General features: G+C 50.0%; 1 protein-coding gene across 4 annotated transcripts in view; it reads left to right on the top strand.

Annotated features, from left to right (window-relative positions):
• Positions 1-19,760, top strand: part of PGAP6 (post-GPI attachment to proteins 6) — a 960,879-nt gene that overhangs the window by 207,549 nt on the left and 733,570 nt on the right. For all 4 annotated transcript variants that reach the window (XM_069210651.1, XM_069210654.1, XM_069210653.1 and 1 more), the window contains exon 5: positions 18,547-18,815. In XM_069210651.1, the coding sequence (XP_069066752.1) occupies positions 18,547-18,815 (269 nt within the window). The remainder of the gene's footprint in view (positions 1-18,546; positions 18,816-19,760) is intronic.

The following is a 19,760-nucleotide window of genomic DNA, read 5'->3' on the forward strand; positions in this document are numbered from 1 at the left end:
GGCTCCTCCCTTCAAGGATGAGAAATATACACAAGATATATGTACACAATCCAAAATTATGCAGATAATAGCAAAAGGAAGTAATGCCAGCAATGTAAGATTGCAATAGGAGCACATAGGTATAGGGGCAACACAAACCATATACTCCAAAAGTGGAATGCGAACCACGAATGGACCCCAAACCTATGTGAGCTTGTAGAGGATCGCTGGGACTGTAAGAAAACAGTGAGGGTTAGAACAAAAGCCCACCCCAAGACCCTGAAAGGTAGGTGTAAAGTGCACCTACTACCCCCAGAGAGCACAGAAGTCGTGATAGGGGGATTCTGCAAGGAGAACAAACACCAGCAATGCAACAACAGTGGATTTCCGGACCTGAGTACCTGTAAGACAAGGGGACCTAGTCCAAGAGTTGCGACTGTGTCGAGAGTGGGCAGGAGCCCAAGAAATGCCAGCTGAGGTTGCAAGGAAGCTGCCACCTGTTGGAAGAAGCTTGGTGTTCTGCAAGAACGAAGAGGACTAGGAACTTCCCCTTTGGAGGATGGATGTCCCACGTCGAGAAGAAGCTTGCATAGGTGTTCCCATGCAGAAAGACCGCAAACAAGCCTTGCTAGCTGCAAGGGTCGCGGTTAGGGTTTTTGGATGCTGCTGTGGCCCAGGAGGGACCAGGATGTCGCCACTTGGATGAGGAGACAGAGGGGGCACCCAGCAAGTCAGGAAGCCCTCACAGAAGCAGGCAGCACCCGCAGAAGTACCGGAACAGGCACTTGGAAGAAAAGTGAACCGGAGTCCACCCGAAGTCACAAAAGGGAGCCCCACAACGCCAGAGGACAACTCAGAAGGTTGTGCACTGCAGGTTAGAGTGTCGGCGACCCAGGCTTGGCTGTACACAAAGGAAATCCTGGAAGAGTGCACAGGAGCCGGAGCAGCTGCACATCATGCGGTACCCAGCAATGCAGTCTAGCGTGGGGAGGCAAGGACTTACCTCCACCAAACTTAGACTGAAGAGTCACTGGACTGTGGGAGTCACTTGGACAGAGTTGCTGAGTTCCAGGGACCACGCTCGTTGTGCTGAGAGGGGACCCAGAGGACCGGTGATGCAGTCTTTTGTTGCCTGCCGTTGCAGGGGGAAGATTCCGTTGACCCTCGGGAGATTTCTTCAGAGCTCCTGGTGCAGAGAGGAGGCAGGCTACCCCCAGAGCATGCACCACCTGGAAACAGTCCAGAAAGCCGGCAGGATGAAGCGATACAAGTTTGCTAGTAGTCGTCTTGCTACTTTGTTGTGGTTTTGCAGGCGTCCTGAGCAGTCAGCGGTCGATCCTTTGGCAGAAGGTGAGCTCTTGCTTTCTGTTAGAAATGGGGTCTTTGGTTGACAGTCAGGTTACCCCCTGTTCAAGCAAGGACCCTCACTCTAGTTAGGATAAAAGAGAATCACCCTCAGCTAACCCCTGCTTACCCCCTTGGTAGCTTGGCAGAGCAGTAGGCTTAACCTCAGAGTGCTGGGCGTAAAGTATTTGTACCAACACACACAGTAACTTAATGAAAACACTACAAAATGACACAACACCAGTTTAGAAAAATAGGAAATATTTATCTAGACAAAACAAGACCAAAACGACAAAAATCCAACATACACAAGTCAAGTTATGATTTTTTAAAGGTTTAAAATAAAAAGAGTCTTTAGGTAGTTGTAACAACACACTAGCGCTGCTAGCGTGAAAATGTACCTGGCTTGCGTCAAAAATAACCCCGCACGGGCGATGTGCGTCGAAAGTAACCCTGCACGGTTATATGCGTCGAAAACAGCTCGGCACGGCGAGGCGCGTCGAAAAAGCCAGCCACGCGACGGTCCGAAAGTCCCGCGGCGCTGGTTGCGATCTCTCAGCCTTCGTCAGCGATGCTGCGCGTCGTTTCTCCTGCTCCGGGCGTCGATTCTCCGGTCGCGTTTCCTGCGGCGTCGTTTCTCAGCTGCGGAGCCGGCGTCGCGTCGTTTTCTCAGCCGCGATCGGACTCGCGTCGATCTTTTCTCCGCACGGCGCTCGGTGCGTGTATTTTTGTCCTTAGGCTGCCAGCCTCTCCTTTCAGGGTCCCAGGAACTGGAAGGGCACCACAGAGCAGAGTAGGGGTCTCTCCAGAGACTCCAGGTGCTGGCAGGAAGAAGTCTTTGCTATCCCTGAGACTTCAACAACAGGAGGCAAGCTCTACATCAAGCCCTTGGAGATTTCTTCTTCAAGATGGAAGGCACACAAAGTCCAGTCTTTGCCCTCTTACTCTGGCAGAAGCAGCACTGCAGGAAAGCTCCACAAAGCACAGTCACAGGCAGGGCAGCACTTGTTCCTCAGCGATCAGCTCTTCTCCAGGCAGAGGTTCCCCTTGATTCCAGAAGTGTTTCTAAAGTTTGTAAGTTTGGGTGCCCTTCTTATACCCATTTTAGTCTTTGAAGTCACCTCCCTTCAAAGGGGACTCACACCTTCTTGTGAAATCCTGCCTTGCCCAGGCAAGGCCTCAGACACACACCAGGGGGCTGGAGACAGCATTGTCAGAGGCAGGCACAGTCCTTTCAGATGAGAGTGACCACTCCACCCCTCCCTCCTAGCAGAGATGGCTAATCAGGAAATGCAGATCACACCCCAGCTCCCTTTGTGTCACTGTCTGGTGTGAGGTGAAAAACAACCCAACTGTCAAACTGACCCAGACAGGGAATCCACAAACCAGGCAGAGTCACAGAATGGTTTAAGCAAGAAAATGCTCACTTTCTAAAAGTGGCATTTCCAAACGCACAATCTCAAAATCAACTTTACTAAAAGATGTATTTTTAAATTGTGAGTTCAGGGATCCCAAACTCCACATGTCCATCTACTCTCTAGGGGAATCTACACTTTAATCATATTTAAAGGTAGCCCCCATATTATCCTATGAGAGAGAGACAGACCTTGCAACAGTGAAAACGAAATTGGCAGTATTTCACTGTCAGGACATATAAACCACATTACTATATGTCCTACCTTATCCATCCACTGCACCCTGCCCTTGGGGCTACCTAGGGCCTACCTTAGGGGTGCCTTACATGTAAGGAAAGGGAAGGTTTAGGCCTGGCAAGTGGGTACACTTGCCAAGTCGAATTTACAGTGTAAAAATACACATACAGACACTGCAGGGGCAGGTCTGAGACATGATTACAGAGCTACTTATGTGGGTGGCACAACCAGTGCTGCAGGCCCACTAGTAGCATTTGATTTACAGGCCCTGGCACCTCTAGGGCACCTTACTAGGGACTTACTAGTAAATCAAATATGCCAATCATGGATAACCCACTTACATACAATTTAAACAGGAGAGCATATGCACTTTAGCACTGGTTAGCAGTGGTAAAGTGCTCAGAGTTGAAAAGCCAACAGCAACATGTCAGAAAAAAATAGGAGGCAGGAGGCGAAAAAGTCTGGGGATGACCCTGCATAAGCAAAAGTCCAACACGACCCCCTACCAGCCTAAAGCCAGGGGAGAACAATCAATACCTTGATGTACTTCCCTGATTGGGGCGATAGAACAGGGACCCAGGCCCACAACAGCAGGGGCATGTTCCAGTTCTACGCCTTCCTGACTCCAGTTGGATCCCTCTGTCCATACTCTCAGGGCCCACTAAGCTAACCCATGGGGAACCCTTCTCCACATCTACAGACACCATCTGTGCAGCACCTAACTTTACTTTGCTCACAGATGAATTGCAATGGGCAGATAGTACCACCAGGGCCAACACAGTGGTGTTGCCCACTCCACCCCCGGGGTGTGACTCTCGTCCTCCCCCCCCCAGGGGCAACTCTGTCCACCAGGACAGCAAGCCACAGTGGCCCCAGACAACTGTCAGGGATGAGAGCCCGACCTCAGGCCTCTCTAACCACTGTGACTGTGGAGAGTGGGGGGTGGTAGCCCCAGGTGCCTGGCACCCTTTGACCACTCTCTCTTCCACCAGGTCAGGGATGACAACCTGACCCTGGTCCTCCCCTCTGGGGCTCTGTACCCTCCCTGCAGAAGCGGCACCCCCAGAGTCCAAAACTGTCAGGGTGCTTGTAGAAGCAGTCCTGCACAATTCTTCCATCAGTGCAGGGATGTTAACCTGCAACTGATCCTCCAACCTGGGGTCTGTACCTTCAGGTTGGACCAGGGCCAGGGGTGAGGCTTCCCTCCCCCTGCCCTCTCTTCTGGGGTCCTGAACCACCCAACTAGGAGCGGCCCCCCCAGAAGACAACATGGTAGGGGTACTGTTAGCAGTAGCCCCTTCCTCCAGGTCAGGGGGGACACCCTTAACCTGGCCTCCCAATCCAGGGTCTGTACCCACAGACTGGATCACTGCCTGGCAACCCAGGACTTCCTGGGGGGCATACCTACCCCCTACCAGGTCAGAGTTTACCCTCTGAACCTGGTCATCCAACCCAGGGTCACCACCCTGCGGTTGAACCACTGCCTGGCACACCAGGACTTCCTTGGGAGCACACCTACCCCCTATCAGGTCAGAGTTTACCCCCTGAACCTGATCATTCAACCCAGAGTCACCACCCTGCGGTTGAACCATTGCCTGGCACACCAGGACTTCCAGGGGAGCACACCTACCCCCTACCAGATCAGAGCTTACCCCCTGAATCTGGCAATCCAACCCAGAGTCACTACCCTGCGGTTGAACCACTGCCTGGCGCACCAGGACTTCCTTGGGAGCACACGTACTCCCCATCAGGTCAGAGTTTACCCCCTGAACCTGATCATCCAACCCAGAGTCACCATCCTGCGGTTGAATCATTGCCTGGCGCACCAGGACTTCCTGGGGGGCACACCTACCCCCCACAAGGGAAACACTTTCCCCAAGGGCCATACAAGAGTCTGGCTGGCGCAGGTCTCCTGACCTCTGCCCATCTGACAGAGTCTGGATTCCCCCCAGCCCAGAAATGGTCTCACCAAGGTCATTCCTGGGGGGCTCTGCACTCAGAGCTGACCCCTGACCCTCCAGGTTCTCCACTGGGGTCCGCAACCCCCTCTCAACCCTCTGTCTGGACTTCTGCAACCCCTCACTAGGAGTGGTACTGCCAGACACCAGAACTGGTGGGACGCTGGCTACAGCCGCCCCCCCAAGTTCTCCTGACACTGTGGGGTCTCCCTCAACAGATGGCCCTATGGTACAGGCTAGGCTCCCCTCCTGGGGTTCCCGCAGGGAACCCTCCAGGACCTGGGACCGGATCTCGGGCACCTTGGGCCTCAACCCATCCCCATTCCCTCTCCTCTGAGACTGGACATGGGGTCCCTCACCCATCCCACTACACTGGGACCTACCTGGGACACTACAATCCTTCCCTACCTCACCTGGTTGGGAACTACCTAGACCACTCCTCTCAGGAGCACCCCCAAATGCCTCTTCAGACTCTCTGGTACTCACCCAGAAGTCTGCCTCCATTGTAAGCTCCCTGGGGTCAGAGAACTCACACTCCACCTGGTGTTGGCATAGCTCTGGAAAATAAGGACTAGACATATGCTCTCCAGCAATTACATCACTCCGCCCCTCACATGAATTAACCAAAGTACCCTTCACCCAACCATCCAGTGACTCTGCTTTGAAAAAGCACCCCACATCACCCTCCTGAGACTGGTGAGACAGTACCTGACTGTCCCTGACACTCAACCCACACTCTTCTGGGATGTCTTCACACTCCATAACCAGGACTTCTACTTGGGGGGAACCCCTCTCCCTGTCACTCTCACCTAGAGTCAGTAGAGTGTCCCTCCCACCAGTAGGAATATGACTCCCCATGCCAGTTCCCCAATCCACCTCAGGGACCCTGTGCATCACTGGAGCTACCTCATACCCCTGAACCTCCTGGCGTGTGTTAACTCCCTCCTTCAAGTAGGGCACCACATCTCTGGGCATGTGCACTTCTTCAGCAGTACTGGATACAAGATTTTTGCTGCCACCATCTGAACTGGACTCAGCCCTCATGGCCTCCAGCTTCAGCTCTTCACAGCTCAGCTCTTGAGCTGCAATCCTTTCTTTTTCCAGGACTAAGGCTCTCTCCTCCTCAGCCCTCTCAAGCTCTGCATCTAGCTCTTCCAGACTCCGGATTCGAGCTAGGAGCCACTCATCTCTTTCTGTTCCCTCCTCCTCAGAGTAGTTATCCTCCTCCTCAGAGTAGTTATCCTCCTCAGACTCATTTGGTGGTGTTGCCTGACAACGTTTCAATTCATACTGAAACAGGGCTGACTCAAGATCCTCCCTTCTGGATTTCCTGTTCACAGCCAGTCCCCTTTCCATGCAGAATGCTTTAAGCTGCCACTTTTTATACATAAATAGGTGCCAGAAATGGACTTCCATTCTGCAAAGGCTTCACAACCAAAAAACAAAGTCCAAAAATATTATCAATACTTCCAGGAGGACATCAGAGAACAAAAAGCAGAATCACAAGACAAGTAGTATGTGGTCACGTAGTGGTCTGAGATCAAAACAGTAGTGTACACTTAATTACTGTATGTCAAGTACAAACACAAGTCCAATCCCGACCGCTGGTCACCAATGTTAGAAATGGGGTCTTTGGTTGACAGTCAGGTTACCCCCTGTTCAAGCAAGGACCCTCACTCTAGTTAGGATAAAAGAGAATCACCCTCAGCTAACCCCTGCTTACCCCCTTGGTAGCTTGGCAGAGCAGTAGGCTTAACCTCAGAGTGCTGGGCGTAAAGTATTTGTACCAACACACACAGTAACTTAATGAAAACACTACAAAATGACACAACACCAGTTTAGAAAAATAGGAAATATTTATCTAGACAAAACAAGACCAAAACGACAAAAATCCAACATACACAAGTCAAGTTATGATTTTTTAAAGGTTTAAAATAAAAAGAGTCTTTAGGTAGTTGTAACAACACACTAGCGCTGCTAGCGTGAAAATGTACCTGGCTTGCGTCAAAAATAACCCCGCACGGGCGATGTGCGTCGAAAGTAACCCTGCACGGTTATATGCGTCGAAAACAGCTCGGCACGGCGAGGCGCGTCGAAAAAGCCAGCCACGCGACGGTCCGAAAGTCCCGCGGCGCTGGTTGCGATCTCTCAGCCTTCGTCAGCGATGCTGCGCGTCGTTTCTCCTGCTCCGGGCGTCGATTCTCCGGTCGCGTTTCCTGCGGCGTCGTTTCTCAGCTGCGGAGCCGGCGTCGCGTCGTTTTCTCAGCCGCGATCGGACTCGCGTCGATCTTTTCTCCGCACGGCGCTCGGTGCGTGTATTTTTGTCCTTAGGCTGCCAGCCTCTCCTTTCAGGGTCCCAGGAACTGGAAGGGCACCACAGAGCAGAGTAGGGGTCTCTCCAGAGACTCCAGGTGCTGGCAGGAAGAAGTCTTTGCTATCCCTGAGACTTCAACAACAGGAGGCAAGCTCTACATCAAGCCCTTGGAGATTTCTTCTTCAAGATGGAAGGCACACAAAGTCCAGTCTTTGCCCTCTTACTCTGGCAGAAGCAGCACTGCAGGAAAGCTCCACAAAGCACAGTCACAGGCAGGGCAGCACTTGTTCCTCAGCGATCAGCTCTTCTCCAGGCAGAGGTTCCCCTTGATTCCAGAAGTGTTTCTAAAGTTTGTAAGTTTGGGTGCCCTTCTTATACCCATTTTAGTCTTTGAAGTCACCTCCCTTCAAAGGGGACTCACACCTTCTTGTGAAATCCTGCCTTGCCCAGGCAAGGCCTCAGACACACACCAGGGGGCTGGAGACAGCATTGTCAGAGGCAGGCACAGTCCTTTCAGATGAGAGTGACCACTCCACCCCTCCCTCCTAGCAGAGATGGCTAATCAGGAAATGCAGATCACACCCCAGCTCCCTTTGTGTCACTGTCTGGTGTGAGGTGAAAAACAACCCAACTGTCAAACTGACCCAGACAGGGAATCCACAAACCAGGCAGAGTCACAGAATGGTTTAAGCAAGAAAATGCTCACTTTCTAAAAGTGGCATTTCCAAACGCACAATCTCAAAATCAACTTTACTAAAAGATGTATTTTTAAATTGTGAGTTCAGGGATCCCAAACTCCACATGTCCATCTACTCTCTAGGGGAATCTACACTTTAATCATATTTAAAGGTAGCCCCCATATTATCCTATGAGAGAGAGACAGACCTTGCAACAGTGAAAACGAAATTGGCAGTATTTCACTGTCAGGACATATAAACCACATTACTATATGTCCTACCTTATCCATCCACTGCACCCTGCCCTTGGGGCTACCTAGGGCCTACCTTAGGGGTGCCTTACATGTAAGGAAAGGGAAGGTTTAGGCCTGGCAAGTGGGTACACTTGCCAAGTCGAATTTACAGTGTAAAAATACACATACAGACACTGCAGGGGCAGGTCTGAGACATGATTACAGAGCTACTTATGTGGGTGGCACAACCAGTGCTGCAGGCCCACTAGTAGCATTTGATTTACAGGCCCTGGCACCTCTAGGGCACCTTACTAGGGACTTACTAGTAAATCAAATATGCCAATCATGGATAACCCACTTACATACAATTTAAACAGGAGAGCATATGCACTTTAGCACTGGTTAGCAGTGGTAAAGTGCTCAGAGTTGAAAAGCCAACAGCAACATGTCAGAAAAAAATAGGAGGCAGGAGGCGAAAAAGTCTGGGGATGACCCTGCATAAGCAAAAGTCCAACACTTTCGTTATCTGGTGAGATCCCCAAAGCAGAGACCCTAAATAGCCAGAAATGGAGGTTTGGCTACCTAGGAAGGAGGATTGGCTACGAAGAGAGGTAAGAGCCTATCAGAAGGAGCCTCTGACGTCACCTGCTGGCACTGGCCACTCAGAGCAGTCCAGTGTGCCACAAACACCTTCCAAGATGGCAGAGGTCTGGGACACACAGGAGGAGCTCTGGGCACCTCCCCTGGGAGGTGCAGGTCAGGGGAGTGGTCACTCCCCTTTCCTTTGTCCAGTTTCGCGCCAGAGCAGGGCTGGGGGATCCCTGAACCGGTGTAGACTGGCTTATGCAGAGATGGGCACCATCTGTGCCCATCAAAGCATTTCCAGAGGCTGCGGGAGGCTACTCCTCCCCAGCCTTCACACCTATTTCCAAAGGGAGAGGGTGTTACACCCTCTCTAAGAGGAAGTCCGTTGTTCGTTCTGCCTTCCTGGGTCAGGGCTGCCTGGACCCCAGGGGGGCAGAAACCTGTCTGAGGGGTTGGCAGCAGCTGCAGTGCAAACCCTGAAAAGGCAGTTTGGCAGTACCCGGGTTCTGTGCTAGAGACCCTGGGGGATCATGGAATTGTCCCCCCAATGCCAGAATGGCATTGGGGGGACAATTCCATGGTCTTAGACATGTTACATGGCCATGTTCGAAGTTACCATTGTGACGCTGTTCATAGGTAGTGACCTACGTACAGTGCACGCGTGTAATGGTGTCCCCGCACTCACAAAGTCTGGGGAATTTGCCCTGAACGATGTGGGGGCACGTTGGCTAGTGCCAGGGTGCCCACACACTAAGTAACTTTGCACCCAACCTTCACCAGGTGAAGGTTAGACATATAGGTGACTTATAAGTTACTTAAGTGCAGTGGTAAATGGCTGTGAAATAACGTGGACGTTACTTCACGCAGGCTGCAGTGGCAGGCCTGTGTAAGAATTGTCAGAGCTCCCTATGGGTGGCAAAAGACATGCTGCAGCCCATAGGGATCTCCTGGAACCCCAATACCCTGGGTACGTCCGTACCATATACTAGGGAATTATATTGGTGTACCAGTATGCCAATGTGAATTGGTAAATTTAGTCACTAGCCTGTTAGTGACAAATTTGGAAAGCAGAGAGAGAATAACCACTGAGGTTCTGGTTAGCAGAGCCTCAGTGAGACAGTTAGGCATAACACAGGGAACACATACATATAGGCCACAAACTTATGAGCACTGGGGTCCTGGCTAGCAGGGTCCCAGTGACACATAACAAACATACTGACAACATAGGGTTTTCACTATGATCACTGGGCCCTGACTAGCAGGATCCCTAGCAGGATCCCTGTGAGACAGTGAAAACACCCTGACATATACTCACAAAAAGGCCAAAAGTGGGGGCAACAAGGCTAGAAAGAGGCTACTTTCTCACACATGTCCACTCTTGTGTGTTGATGAGTGTGCATGCTGGTCAGATGGTGTGCTTGGGATAGGCTGAGGTACACGGGATTGGGTCTGGGTGGAGGAAGTTGGAGGGGGGAGGCTGGTCACAGGGACAATGGCTGCTATCAGTGCTTAGGCCAGAGCCTGAAATGCTCTCTGTTGGGCCACCTGGCCAGAATGAATGCCCTCCAGGTATGCATTTGTTTGCTGCAAATGCCTCTCAACACCCTGGATGGCATTCAAAATGGTAGATTGTTCAACAGTGAGGGATCTCAGGAGGTCAATAGCTTCCTCACTGAGGGCAGCAATGCTGACTGGGGAAGGGGATGAGGTGCCTGGGGCGAAGGAGATACCCACTCTCCTGGGTGAGCGGGCATGGGAAACTCGATGAGGGGCTGCTGGGAGGGTGGTGCTGGTAGGGGGGGGGTGGCGGCTGTACCTGTTGATGCAGTAGGCACAGAGGTGCCTGCCACCGCAAGGGAGGTCCCATCAGAGGAGGAGTCGTTGCTCCTATCCCTGTCGTGGAGCTCCCCTCGCCCTCCGTCCCACTGGTGCCTTCTGACTCTGTTACTGCATTCTCCAGGGCCATGTGGGATGCACTCCCTCCTGCTCCTGTGCCACTGCTCCTCTGCCGGATGATGCTAATGCACTCAAGGACAGGGTGACAAAACAAAAGGGGGGGAGACAGAGGAGACACATGGTCAATGCATGCAACACCACTATCGTTGACGGACACAACAAACAGGGAGCAGCCCTATGCACTAAGCCATGCACTGACAGGGCAGGGGAAAAGCACATGCCCATAGGGGACTCTGTCGAGAACCACATTATGCACAGATGTCAGCCATTGGAGCGTGACTAGGTGTAGAGGTCAAATAACATCCTTTGGGGTTGGACAGGGAATGAGGCTGCAAATCAATGGACCTACCTTTGCGTGTATGCCCTGGCCTAGGGGAACCACAGTCCACCTCCCCCACTCAGACAACTCGTAATGCGCGCCTAGTCAGCTGAATGAGCGTGTATCCACCCCCTTGTGGCTGCTGTGATGCCCTCAAGCGCCCATCCAACTCCGGATATGCCACCGCCAGGATCCGGTACTTCAGTGGGGTCATGGTGCGACAGCCACCCCTTCCGCGTTGGGAGGCCATCCCCAGTTTGGCCTCCGCCGTATTTTATTGGTCAAGGGGCGCAGGTCCTCCCATCTTTTCCGGCAGGGGGTGCTCCGTCTATGGTAGACCCCCAGGGTCCACACTTCCTTGGCGATGGCACGCCAAATCCCCTTCTTCTGGTGGACGCTGACCTAGAGGAAAAGTGAAGTAATAATGGATGTTACTCTCCCGTACAGTTCTTCTCACACATTGGCCACAAACCTCCCACGCTGGCCCAGACATACATACACACACCATCCTCACATGCTGGCCTGTCCCCTCCCCCCGTCTCTTCCATTCACGGCACTCGATACAATCATGTGCCATCCACCATGCACACAGTTGACTCACATGTTTGTCTAGAGGACTGTACAGTTGCATGTACTGGGGGAGGACCCCATCCACCAGTTTCTCCAACTCCTTTGCAGTCAAGGCAGGGGACCTTTCCCCAGACACTGTAGCCATTGTCGCTTCCAGACACAGGTCACAGCAGCACTTGCAGTGTAGTTCCTCTCCTGTTGAAGGTCAGGTATCAAGTGAGGGAACAGAAAGAAAATGGTGGTTACGTTGGACTGTGCGTACCGTCACCGCCGGCGTGCATCATCAGTGGCTCTTGAAACCCATAGGGCCCAATGATAACGAATGCTGAATTGCGCCGCGGTCTTTGACCGCCTCCCACTACGGTGTACAACGCCAGCGCAGTTACCTCATTTCCCCTTGTCCCACCTTACAGGTCAGGCAGCCGCCATTTCTTCAAGGGGCCGCATGGCAGCCCAAATAAATGTGTCAGACCTATTTAGGCCATGAATATGGGCAGACAAAGGCACATAGAGAAATGTTAACGTTTGTGCTAAACAGCCCTGTGAAACCTGTGTGTTGTATGACCCTCTGCTCACCCTTCTCCTCCATAGAGCACATCCGCTGGGGCAGGTGATGAGATGGCGGCATCCTCCGGTGTACAGAACCCTGGTGGACCTGTCGACAATGGAAGACAGACACATCATTATCACTTACAGACTTGATCGTGCAACAATCCAGGAACTGTGTGCCCAGTTGGAGCCTGACCTGATATCAGCTATCCGCGACCCCACAGGAATACCCCCTCTAGTGCAGGTCCTGTCAGTACTCCATTTCCTGGCCAGTGGGTCTTTTCAAACAACTGTAGCCATGGCATCAGGGATGTTCCAGCCAATGTTCTTTAACGTGTTGTCGAGAGTGTTATCTGCCCTGCTGAAACACATGCACAGCTACATCGTTCTCCCTCAGGTGGAGGATTTGCCCACAGTGAAAGGTGACTTCTATGCCCTGGGACATATCCCCAACATCATTGGTGCCATTGATGGTACACATGTGGCATTTGTCCCCCCTCGCAAGCATGAACAAGTGTACAGAAACCGGAAAAGCAACCATTCTATGAATGTGCAGATGTTGTTTTTGGCAGACCAGTACATCTCCCATGTGAATGCCAAGTATCCTGGCTCAGTGCATGAGGCTTACATTTTGAGGAATAGCAGCATCCCTTATGTGATGGGGCAACTCCAGAGGCACTGTGTGTAGCTAATAAGTGAGCCTAAAGTCCCCACACAGATTCATTTGCTGTCTGGGTATGAGAGATTCCCTAATGTTTGGAGGATGTCTAACAGTTGTCCCTTGATATCTGCAGGTGACTCTGGTTACCACAACCTGTCATGGCTAGTGACCCCAGTGAGGAATCCCAGGACAAGGGCAGAGGAACGCTACAATGAGGCACATGGGCTAACTAGGAGGATAATAGAGCGTACCTTCGGCCTCCGGAAGGCCAGATTCCGGTGCCTTCATCTGACAGGTGGATCCCTATACTACTCACCGAAGAAGGTGTGCCAGATCATCGTGGCCTGCTGAATGTTGCACAACCTGGCTTTGCGACGTCAGTTGCCCTTTCTGCATGAGGATGGGCCTGATGCTGGTCTTGTGGCAGCTTTGAAGCCTGTGGACAGTGAAGAAGAGGAGGCAGAAGAAGAAGATGTAGACAACCGAAACAACCTCATTATGCAATACTTCCAGTGAGACACAGGTAAGAGGATGGAAGTGCTTCCCGCATCTCATACTATTGTAGGACCTAGCATAAGTCTGCCTTTTTTCCTCTGTGTATGGACCCTGACTTGTCACTTTGGCTTTCCATTTCACAGATCTGGGTTCCAATTTGTTCCCTCTGCTATGTTTACTCCTGGCCTACAGCTGTGTAACATTGGTATGTAAACAAGTACATTGACATTGCTATATTTCAGAGACGTTGCAATTACACATTTGTGAAAGCACAGACTGATTCCAGATTGTTTTGTGATTCAAGGGTGTTTATTTCTGTGCTAATAAGTGGAGGGTTGTGTGAAAAGGGATGGGGTGATGGTGGAGGAATGTCCATGGCAGAGTCCAGTCTCTTGGCCTCACAGGTGCATTGTCCAATGGGGCATAGGAAGGAGAGCAATGTCAGTTTGAGGTGGACAGGGTGACAAAGTGGGACAGAAGGGTGACATTCAAGAAGGTATTTTTTCCTGGCGGGGGTCTTGGGAAAGTTCTCTGTCTTGTTCCTGGATCTCAGGGACCGTTTGCGGGGTGGTTCTCCTTCTGCAGGGGGTGGGGTGCTGGTGGCCTGTTGTTCCTGTGGCAGTGCCTCCTGTCCACTAGCGCCGGCGGAGGTGGAGGGCTGTTCATCTTCCAGGCTAGTGTCAGGGGCCCGTTTGTGTCCCACTGTATCCCTCATGGTGTTGAAAAGGTCTGCCAGCACCCCTGCAATGGTGACCAGGGTGGTGTTAATGGACTTCAAGTCCTCCCTGATCCCTAGGTACTGTTCCTCCTGCAGCTGAGTGCCTCGTGGAGTGTTGGTTCCCTGGGCCAGTCCTCCCCCTGTCGCACAGCAGTCCTCCCAGCTTCCCTGTTATCCTGTGCCTCTGTCCCCTGAACCGTGTGCCCACTGCCACTTACTCCAGGTCCCTGATTGTCTTAGGTTGGTGGGTTTGCCTGGGTTCCCTGTAGTGGTGGACACACTGCTGATTGACATGACCTGGGGACAGAGGGATGGGCACGCTGGGTGGGTGCTGTGGTGGTGTTTCCTTAGGGGGGAGGTTCTGTGGTGGCTTGTGACAGTGGCAGGGGAACTGGCTGTCCAGAGGTCCCTTATGGGCCGGGCTGGTCATCTTGATCCAGGCGTACAGAGCTCCTGTGATCACTGTGGGCCTCTTCTGTGGGTGGACTGAATATGTCTGGCAGCTCCTGTCCGGTGACGTTAGGTATGGGTCCCGTTGGGGTGTAAATGCATAGTTTTAGTATCTGTGTGTGCCATCTTGTGGATTGGGTGAGGTACCCTCTATTCCTGAGCTTGCATCATTGTGTTTGCCCTTTTGTGATAGTTGGTTTGGGGTCTGTGTGGGTATCTGTACTGGACATGCTTTGGTGACGGTGGTCCATGCATAGGTGTTTCATGCAGGGCCTTGGTATTGAGATGTGTGGGTTGTGATAGTGGGACATATGTGAGATGATAGAGTGAGGGTAAGGGTGGGGGTAAGTGATGGCATGCGGGTGGGGGGGATATGGTAATAAAGATATGACTTACCAGAGTCCAGTCCTCCTGCTACTCCTGCGAGGCCCTCAGGATACAGTATTGCCAAGACTTGCTCCTCCCACGTTGTTAGTTGTGGGGGAGGAGGTGGGGGTCCACCACCAGTCCTCTGTACAGCAATCTGGTGTCTGGATACCACTGAATTCACCTTCCCCCGTAGGTTGTTCCTCCTCTTCCTGATGTCATCCCGTGTTCTTGGATGCTGTCCCACTGTGTTGACCCTGTTGACGATTCTCCGCCATAGCTCCATCTTCCTAGCAATGGAGGTGTGCTGCACCTGTGATCTGAAAAGCTGTGGCTCTACCCGGATGATTTCCTCCACCATGACCCTGAGCTCCTCCTATGAAAACCTGGGGTGTCTTTGAGGTGCCATGATGTGGGGTGGGTGATGTGTGAGGTGCTGTCTGTTGTGATGTGTGGGGGGATGTGTTGGTGTATGTTGTTTGAGGTTCGTGGATGTTGTATGGGTGATGGTGTTGTGTGTCTGTGGATGCTGGTGTTGTGTTTGCTAATTTCTCTCTCTGGGCTTCTTCCAAAAAATCGTTGTAAGGGTTTGTGGGTAATGTGGGTGTGTGTTTTATAGTGTTGTGGGTGTGGTGTGTGTGTGTATGTGTATCAGGTGTGTGTATTTTGAATTGTCCAATGTAGTTGTGTTTTGTAAGTGTGTGTGTATTCTGAGCGCAGCAGTGTGTACTGCCAATGGATTACCGCGGTTGAAAGACCGCCGCCTTGATTCGTGGTTCGTGATAGTGTGGGTGTATTCTTGTTGGCGTGACGGTGTAGGTTTTGGTATCACAAGTTTATCACTGACCTTTAGTGTGGCGGACTTGTGTGGGTGTCTGTATGTATTGTGGAGGATTCCGAGATGTGGGTCGTAATACCTGTAGCCGAATTCCGCCGCCGCAACGGTATGTTGGCGGTCTTCAGCACGGCAGAAAGTGGGATTTACCGCCAGGGTTGTAATGAGGGCCTAAGTGTGAAAAAGGGGATTTCCAACTACGGAGGTGCAATCACTTGTGTAGTTGTTAATAGAAAGGCGAAAGTCTTAATATTGGGGTTTGTATTCCCTCTAGGTTTAGGTGACCAGCTTTTAGGAGATGCCTCTTCTCTGACTAGCCAGGGGAAATTACTTTGTTTCTTCCTTATTCATCGGGTTCTTCTGAAATTTAAGAGATTCTACAATACCAGATTTAGCCTGATGCTCCTTCCTACTCTTGAATAACTGATTGGCTAGCTTCTCTAAAAGTTGCTAGATCTTTAGTTTCATTAGGAGATGTTTTTTTGACCCTCCCTTACATTGTAAATCATGAAATTTAAATGTCTGTAAAGATTGCTTTCACACATTTGTACTCCACAGAATTGTACTTAGCCATAACATGATATCAAGGGTAGCAAATAAGGTATTTGTTGAGATGTTTTCATCGAGCCTTAGAAATATTTAAAAAATCTAAAAGTTTTATTACATTACTCTTCCACTTTCATTTGACATTTGGTGCAGGGTGGCTTTCACTGTAGTCCTGTATGCATTAGTACTCAACCATTGCATCATATTTAAGTACAGCTTCTGAAACCGTTTTTTTAACTAAATGAGATTGTGAGGAATCACTTGATGCCCTTATCAGTTTCTTCATCTCAATCCACCGTTAATATTCCTATCTCTAAATATTTTTGTATCTAGGTATCCGCGTCAGCTGAAGAAACACTGGAAGGTGTATAAGGGTTCAGAATTCTTCAGTTTTACCTGGAAGGACAACACTCCTTAAATTCCGCCACATGCTGTGCTTTTACCCATGTATCAAACCATGAATTTGTAAATGTTAAAACATTCGAGTTCTATCTTCCCGTAAATTTAGTGCACAAGGACAATATCAAAGCCCTTTCAGAGCCGTGTGTTGTCGCAGACGTTTGTTGGGCAGCCATTTAAACTGTTATGTTTTTTTACTGCATTACTTTATGGATGTATCTTCAAGGAACGCTACAGCTTTCAGCCTGGAAATCATATGCAGCTTGTTTACTTGAAGCCCTGGCACACATCTGAGCCAATAAATAAATAGTAAACAAAGGAGAACTATGGACTTATAGTGGAAGGGATGGTATTTAGATGCAGGCTTTTCAAATGTCTAAAGGCAAAACTTTTTTTTCTTTTCGAAAAAGGCATTAACAATCTGTTATTCATGTTTGGTGAACCAATGCCACTAGACGAAATTCTAATTGTTTTCGACAACATTTCTAAGCTCCACGGGCAGATTTTATTTTAGTTGAGATGTGGGTTAATAAATCTGTCAATATAGGAAATGAACTAATCTTGTATTACAGGAAAGTAGACCTTCGTGCTAACATACAGAGGTGAAGACAGTAGTTAGCAAAACTAGACAACATTGAAAAGGTCGGGAGATTTTCTTTTTCAATAGTATCTTGAAATGTGTTTTTTTCCTTGACCAATGACCACCGAAGGTCATACATAGAAAGAACAAACAGGAAACTGATGAGAGGAGCTGCTTTTAGTTGAAGTTCAAAGAAGGCATCTGTGTTTTACCTCTCTCTATTTGTATTCATGTGTATCAGTAGCGTATTTAGGTCCTCATTCTGACTTTGACCGCCGCCCGCCTGGCCGGAACCGCCAATTGGCCGCTCTGCGGTCAAAAGACCGCGGGGGCCATTCTGACTTTCCTGCTGGGCCGGCGGGCGCCCGCCAAGGGAGCGCCCGCCGGCCCAGCGGGAAAGGGCCTGCAACACAGAAGCCGGCTCCGAATGGAGCCGGCGGTGTTGCAGGTGTGCGACGGGTGCAGTAGCACCCGTCGTGCTTTTCACTGTCTGCTAGGCAGACAGTGAAAAGCCTAATGGGGCCCTGTTAGGGGGCCCCTGCACTGCCCATGCCAGTGGCATGGGCAGTGCAGGGGCTCCCAGGGGCCCCAGGACACCTGTTCCCGCCATCCTGTTTCATGGAGGATTGGGCCAACCGGGGTTAATCCGGCGGGAAACTGCCGGACCCGGTTTTTTGACCGCGGCTTTACCGCCGCGGTCAGAATGGCCCAGGAAGCACCGCCAGCCTGTTGGCGGTGCTTTCCGTGGGCCGCGGCCCTGGCGGATTTTACCGCCAGGGTCAGAATGAGGCCCTTAGTCTGTTACTTTATTGTTCCAGAAAGAATGTCATTTAAAAAAACAATCCACAGGTCTATGCCATGATCTTTTTTTAATTTGAATGAGAACTCGAACACATGTTAGAGGGATTAGTGGAGGTATAGTTAGTTGGTTTCTTGGTCATAAATGTAGGATGCCTAGCATTCTGCATTACTATGGTAGTGTGATGCAGTTATTCACTGGACACTTTGAGGGCTTTCATTCTAGCTATGGCGCATTTTCTTGGTTGTTTTTAGAAGATGAACAAAGTACTTAGTAGGCATGGAACTGTAGTTTTAGAGTTTGCTTCACACTTGACCTCATTTTGTCATGTATGGATAATTGTTTATTTGCGTGCTGTTGTGCAAGTTCTGAAGCACACTGTGTAAAATAGCCCTACGTTAAACACTGTCCCCCTCCAAAACCTACCTGCTCCTTCTTCCTCGGCCACCACACAAATGTATACTTGTGATTCAGACCAGTAATTAATATGGGTGAAAAATTTGTAAAAGTTGAAAAGAGAGTTTCTAAGGCATGTCTAACATAATTGTTTTTCTTTTCTAGGATTTTCATTCCAGAGTACACTTTACAGTTGAAAATCAGTATTCTTAATTGTGCAACAAACTCATTTGGGTTTGTGTGTCCTTTACGGCTGACTCTGGGCTCAGTAACCATGCCCCTGTCCAACCAAAAAAAGATGGTCTGCGCAGACAGGACTGAGTGCAGTGTAAAACTAGACTTTCCTCCCTGGGAGACATGGGTGCCATTTACCTTGGAAAGCATTGGTGACCGCAACTTAACCATCTCTTTGGAAACATCTGCCTCCTTTACAGGTGAGATTTAGGTCTGGAAGTGGGATTCCTTAATGTTTGATCAGCACAACATTGAAGCAAGTTTTAGTTCTTATGTTTAGGCCGCCTATTTGACACGATTGCCAGAATTTTGAAGCAGTTGTTTGATTCATTGTTTTTAAAAACTTTATTTAGGAATTCTCTAGTCAGTATTTTGTGTAGTGGGAACCAATCGACACTTGGAAAATCTTAACGTTGTTTCACTGCGTAGATTTGCATTTGCGCTTACTTGGTCTAACCTATCAGTTGACTAAATATCTATTGTTTGATGCCTACTGTGGCTCAAAGTTCTCAAACTAATGGCCTGCTGTTTAATTGAAGTGACCTGAATTTATATATTACTACTAGAGAGAAGGACAACACTAAGCATAGGTTCATTACTTTTTGACAGTGTCCTCTTTCTCCTTCACCAAAAGCAACATGTCTTAGGTCTAAGGTTTGAGTTTTGTAGTTGCCTTTTCTTTTTACTCCAGTTACTTGCCAACATCGATATCTTGTGTCAATAACTATACCCTGAATGTAATTGGCTCTTTATTCATATATGTTAGTTATCTAGCAGTGAAAGCTTTGCAGGATCAAAGAGCCCTTTCTCCTACTTTAAGGTCTAAAGATATGCGTTTCATGTGCGCTGACGTGTCTGACACTGTTGTACATGACCATTTGTTTTATGTTGGGAAGGAAGTGACCCACTTGGATCTGGAGAGTGAACATCCCTGTCTGTGTTTCCACCCCTGATAGTGCAATTTGTTTCTTCTAGAATTTCTCTCTCTGAGCCCAACAATCATATTAACTTTCTATGGGGGCTCCCTGTTACATCTGCTGAAAACCCACAGATGTACAATTAGCTCAAGGTGGGCACCCAAAGTGCACCTTCTGCGAGACAGTGGCTATTGCACACTCTAGTGCACTTTGAGGGACTTCTTATGA

Source organism: Pleurodeles waltl, chromosome 10, assembly GCF_031143425.1.
Source record: "Pleurodeles waltl isolate 20211129_DDA chromosome 10, aPleWal1.hap1.20221129, whole genome shotgun sequence".
Lineage (NCBI taxonomy): Eukaryota > Metazoa > Chordata > Amphibia > Caudata > Salamandridae > Pleurodeles > Pleurodeles waltl.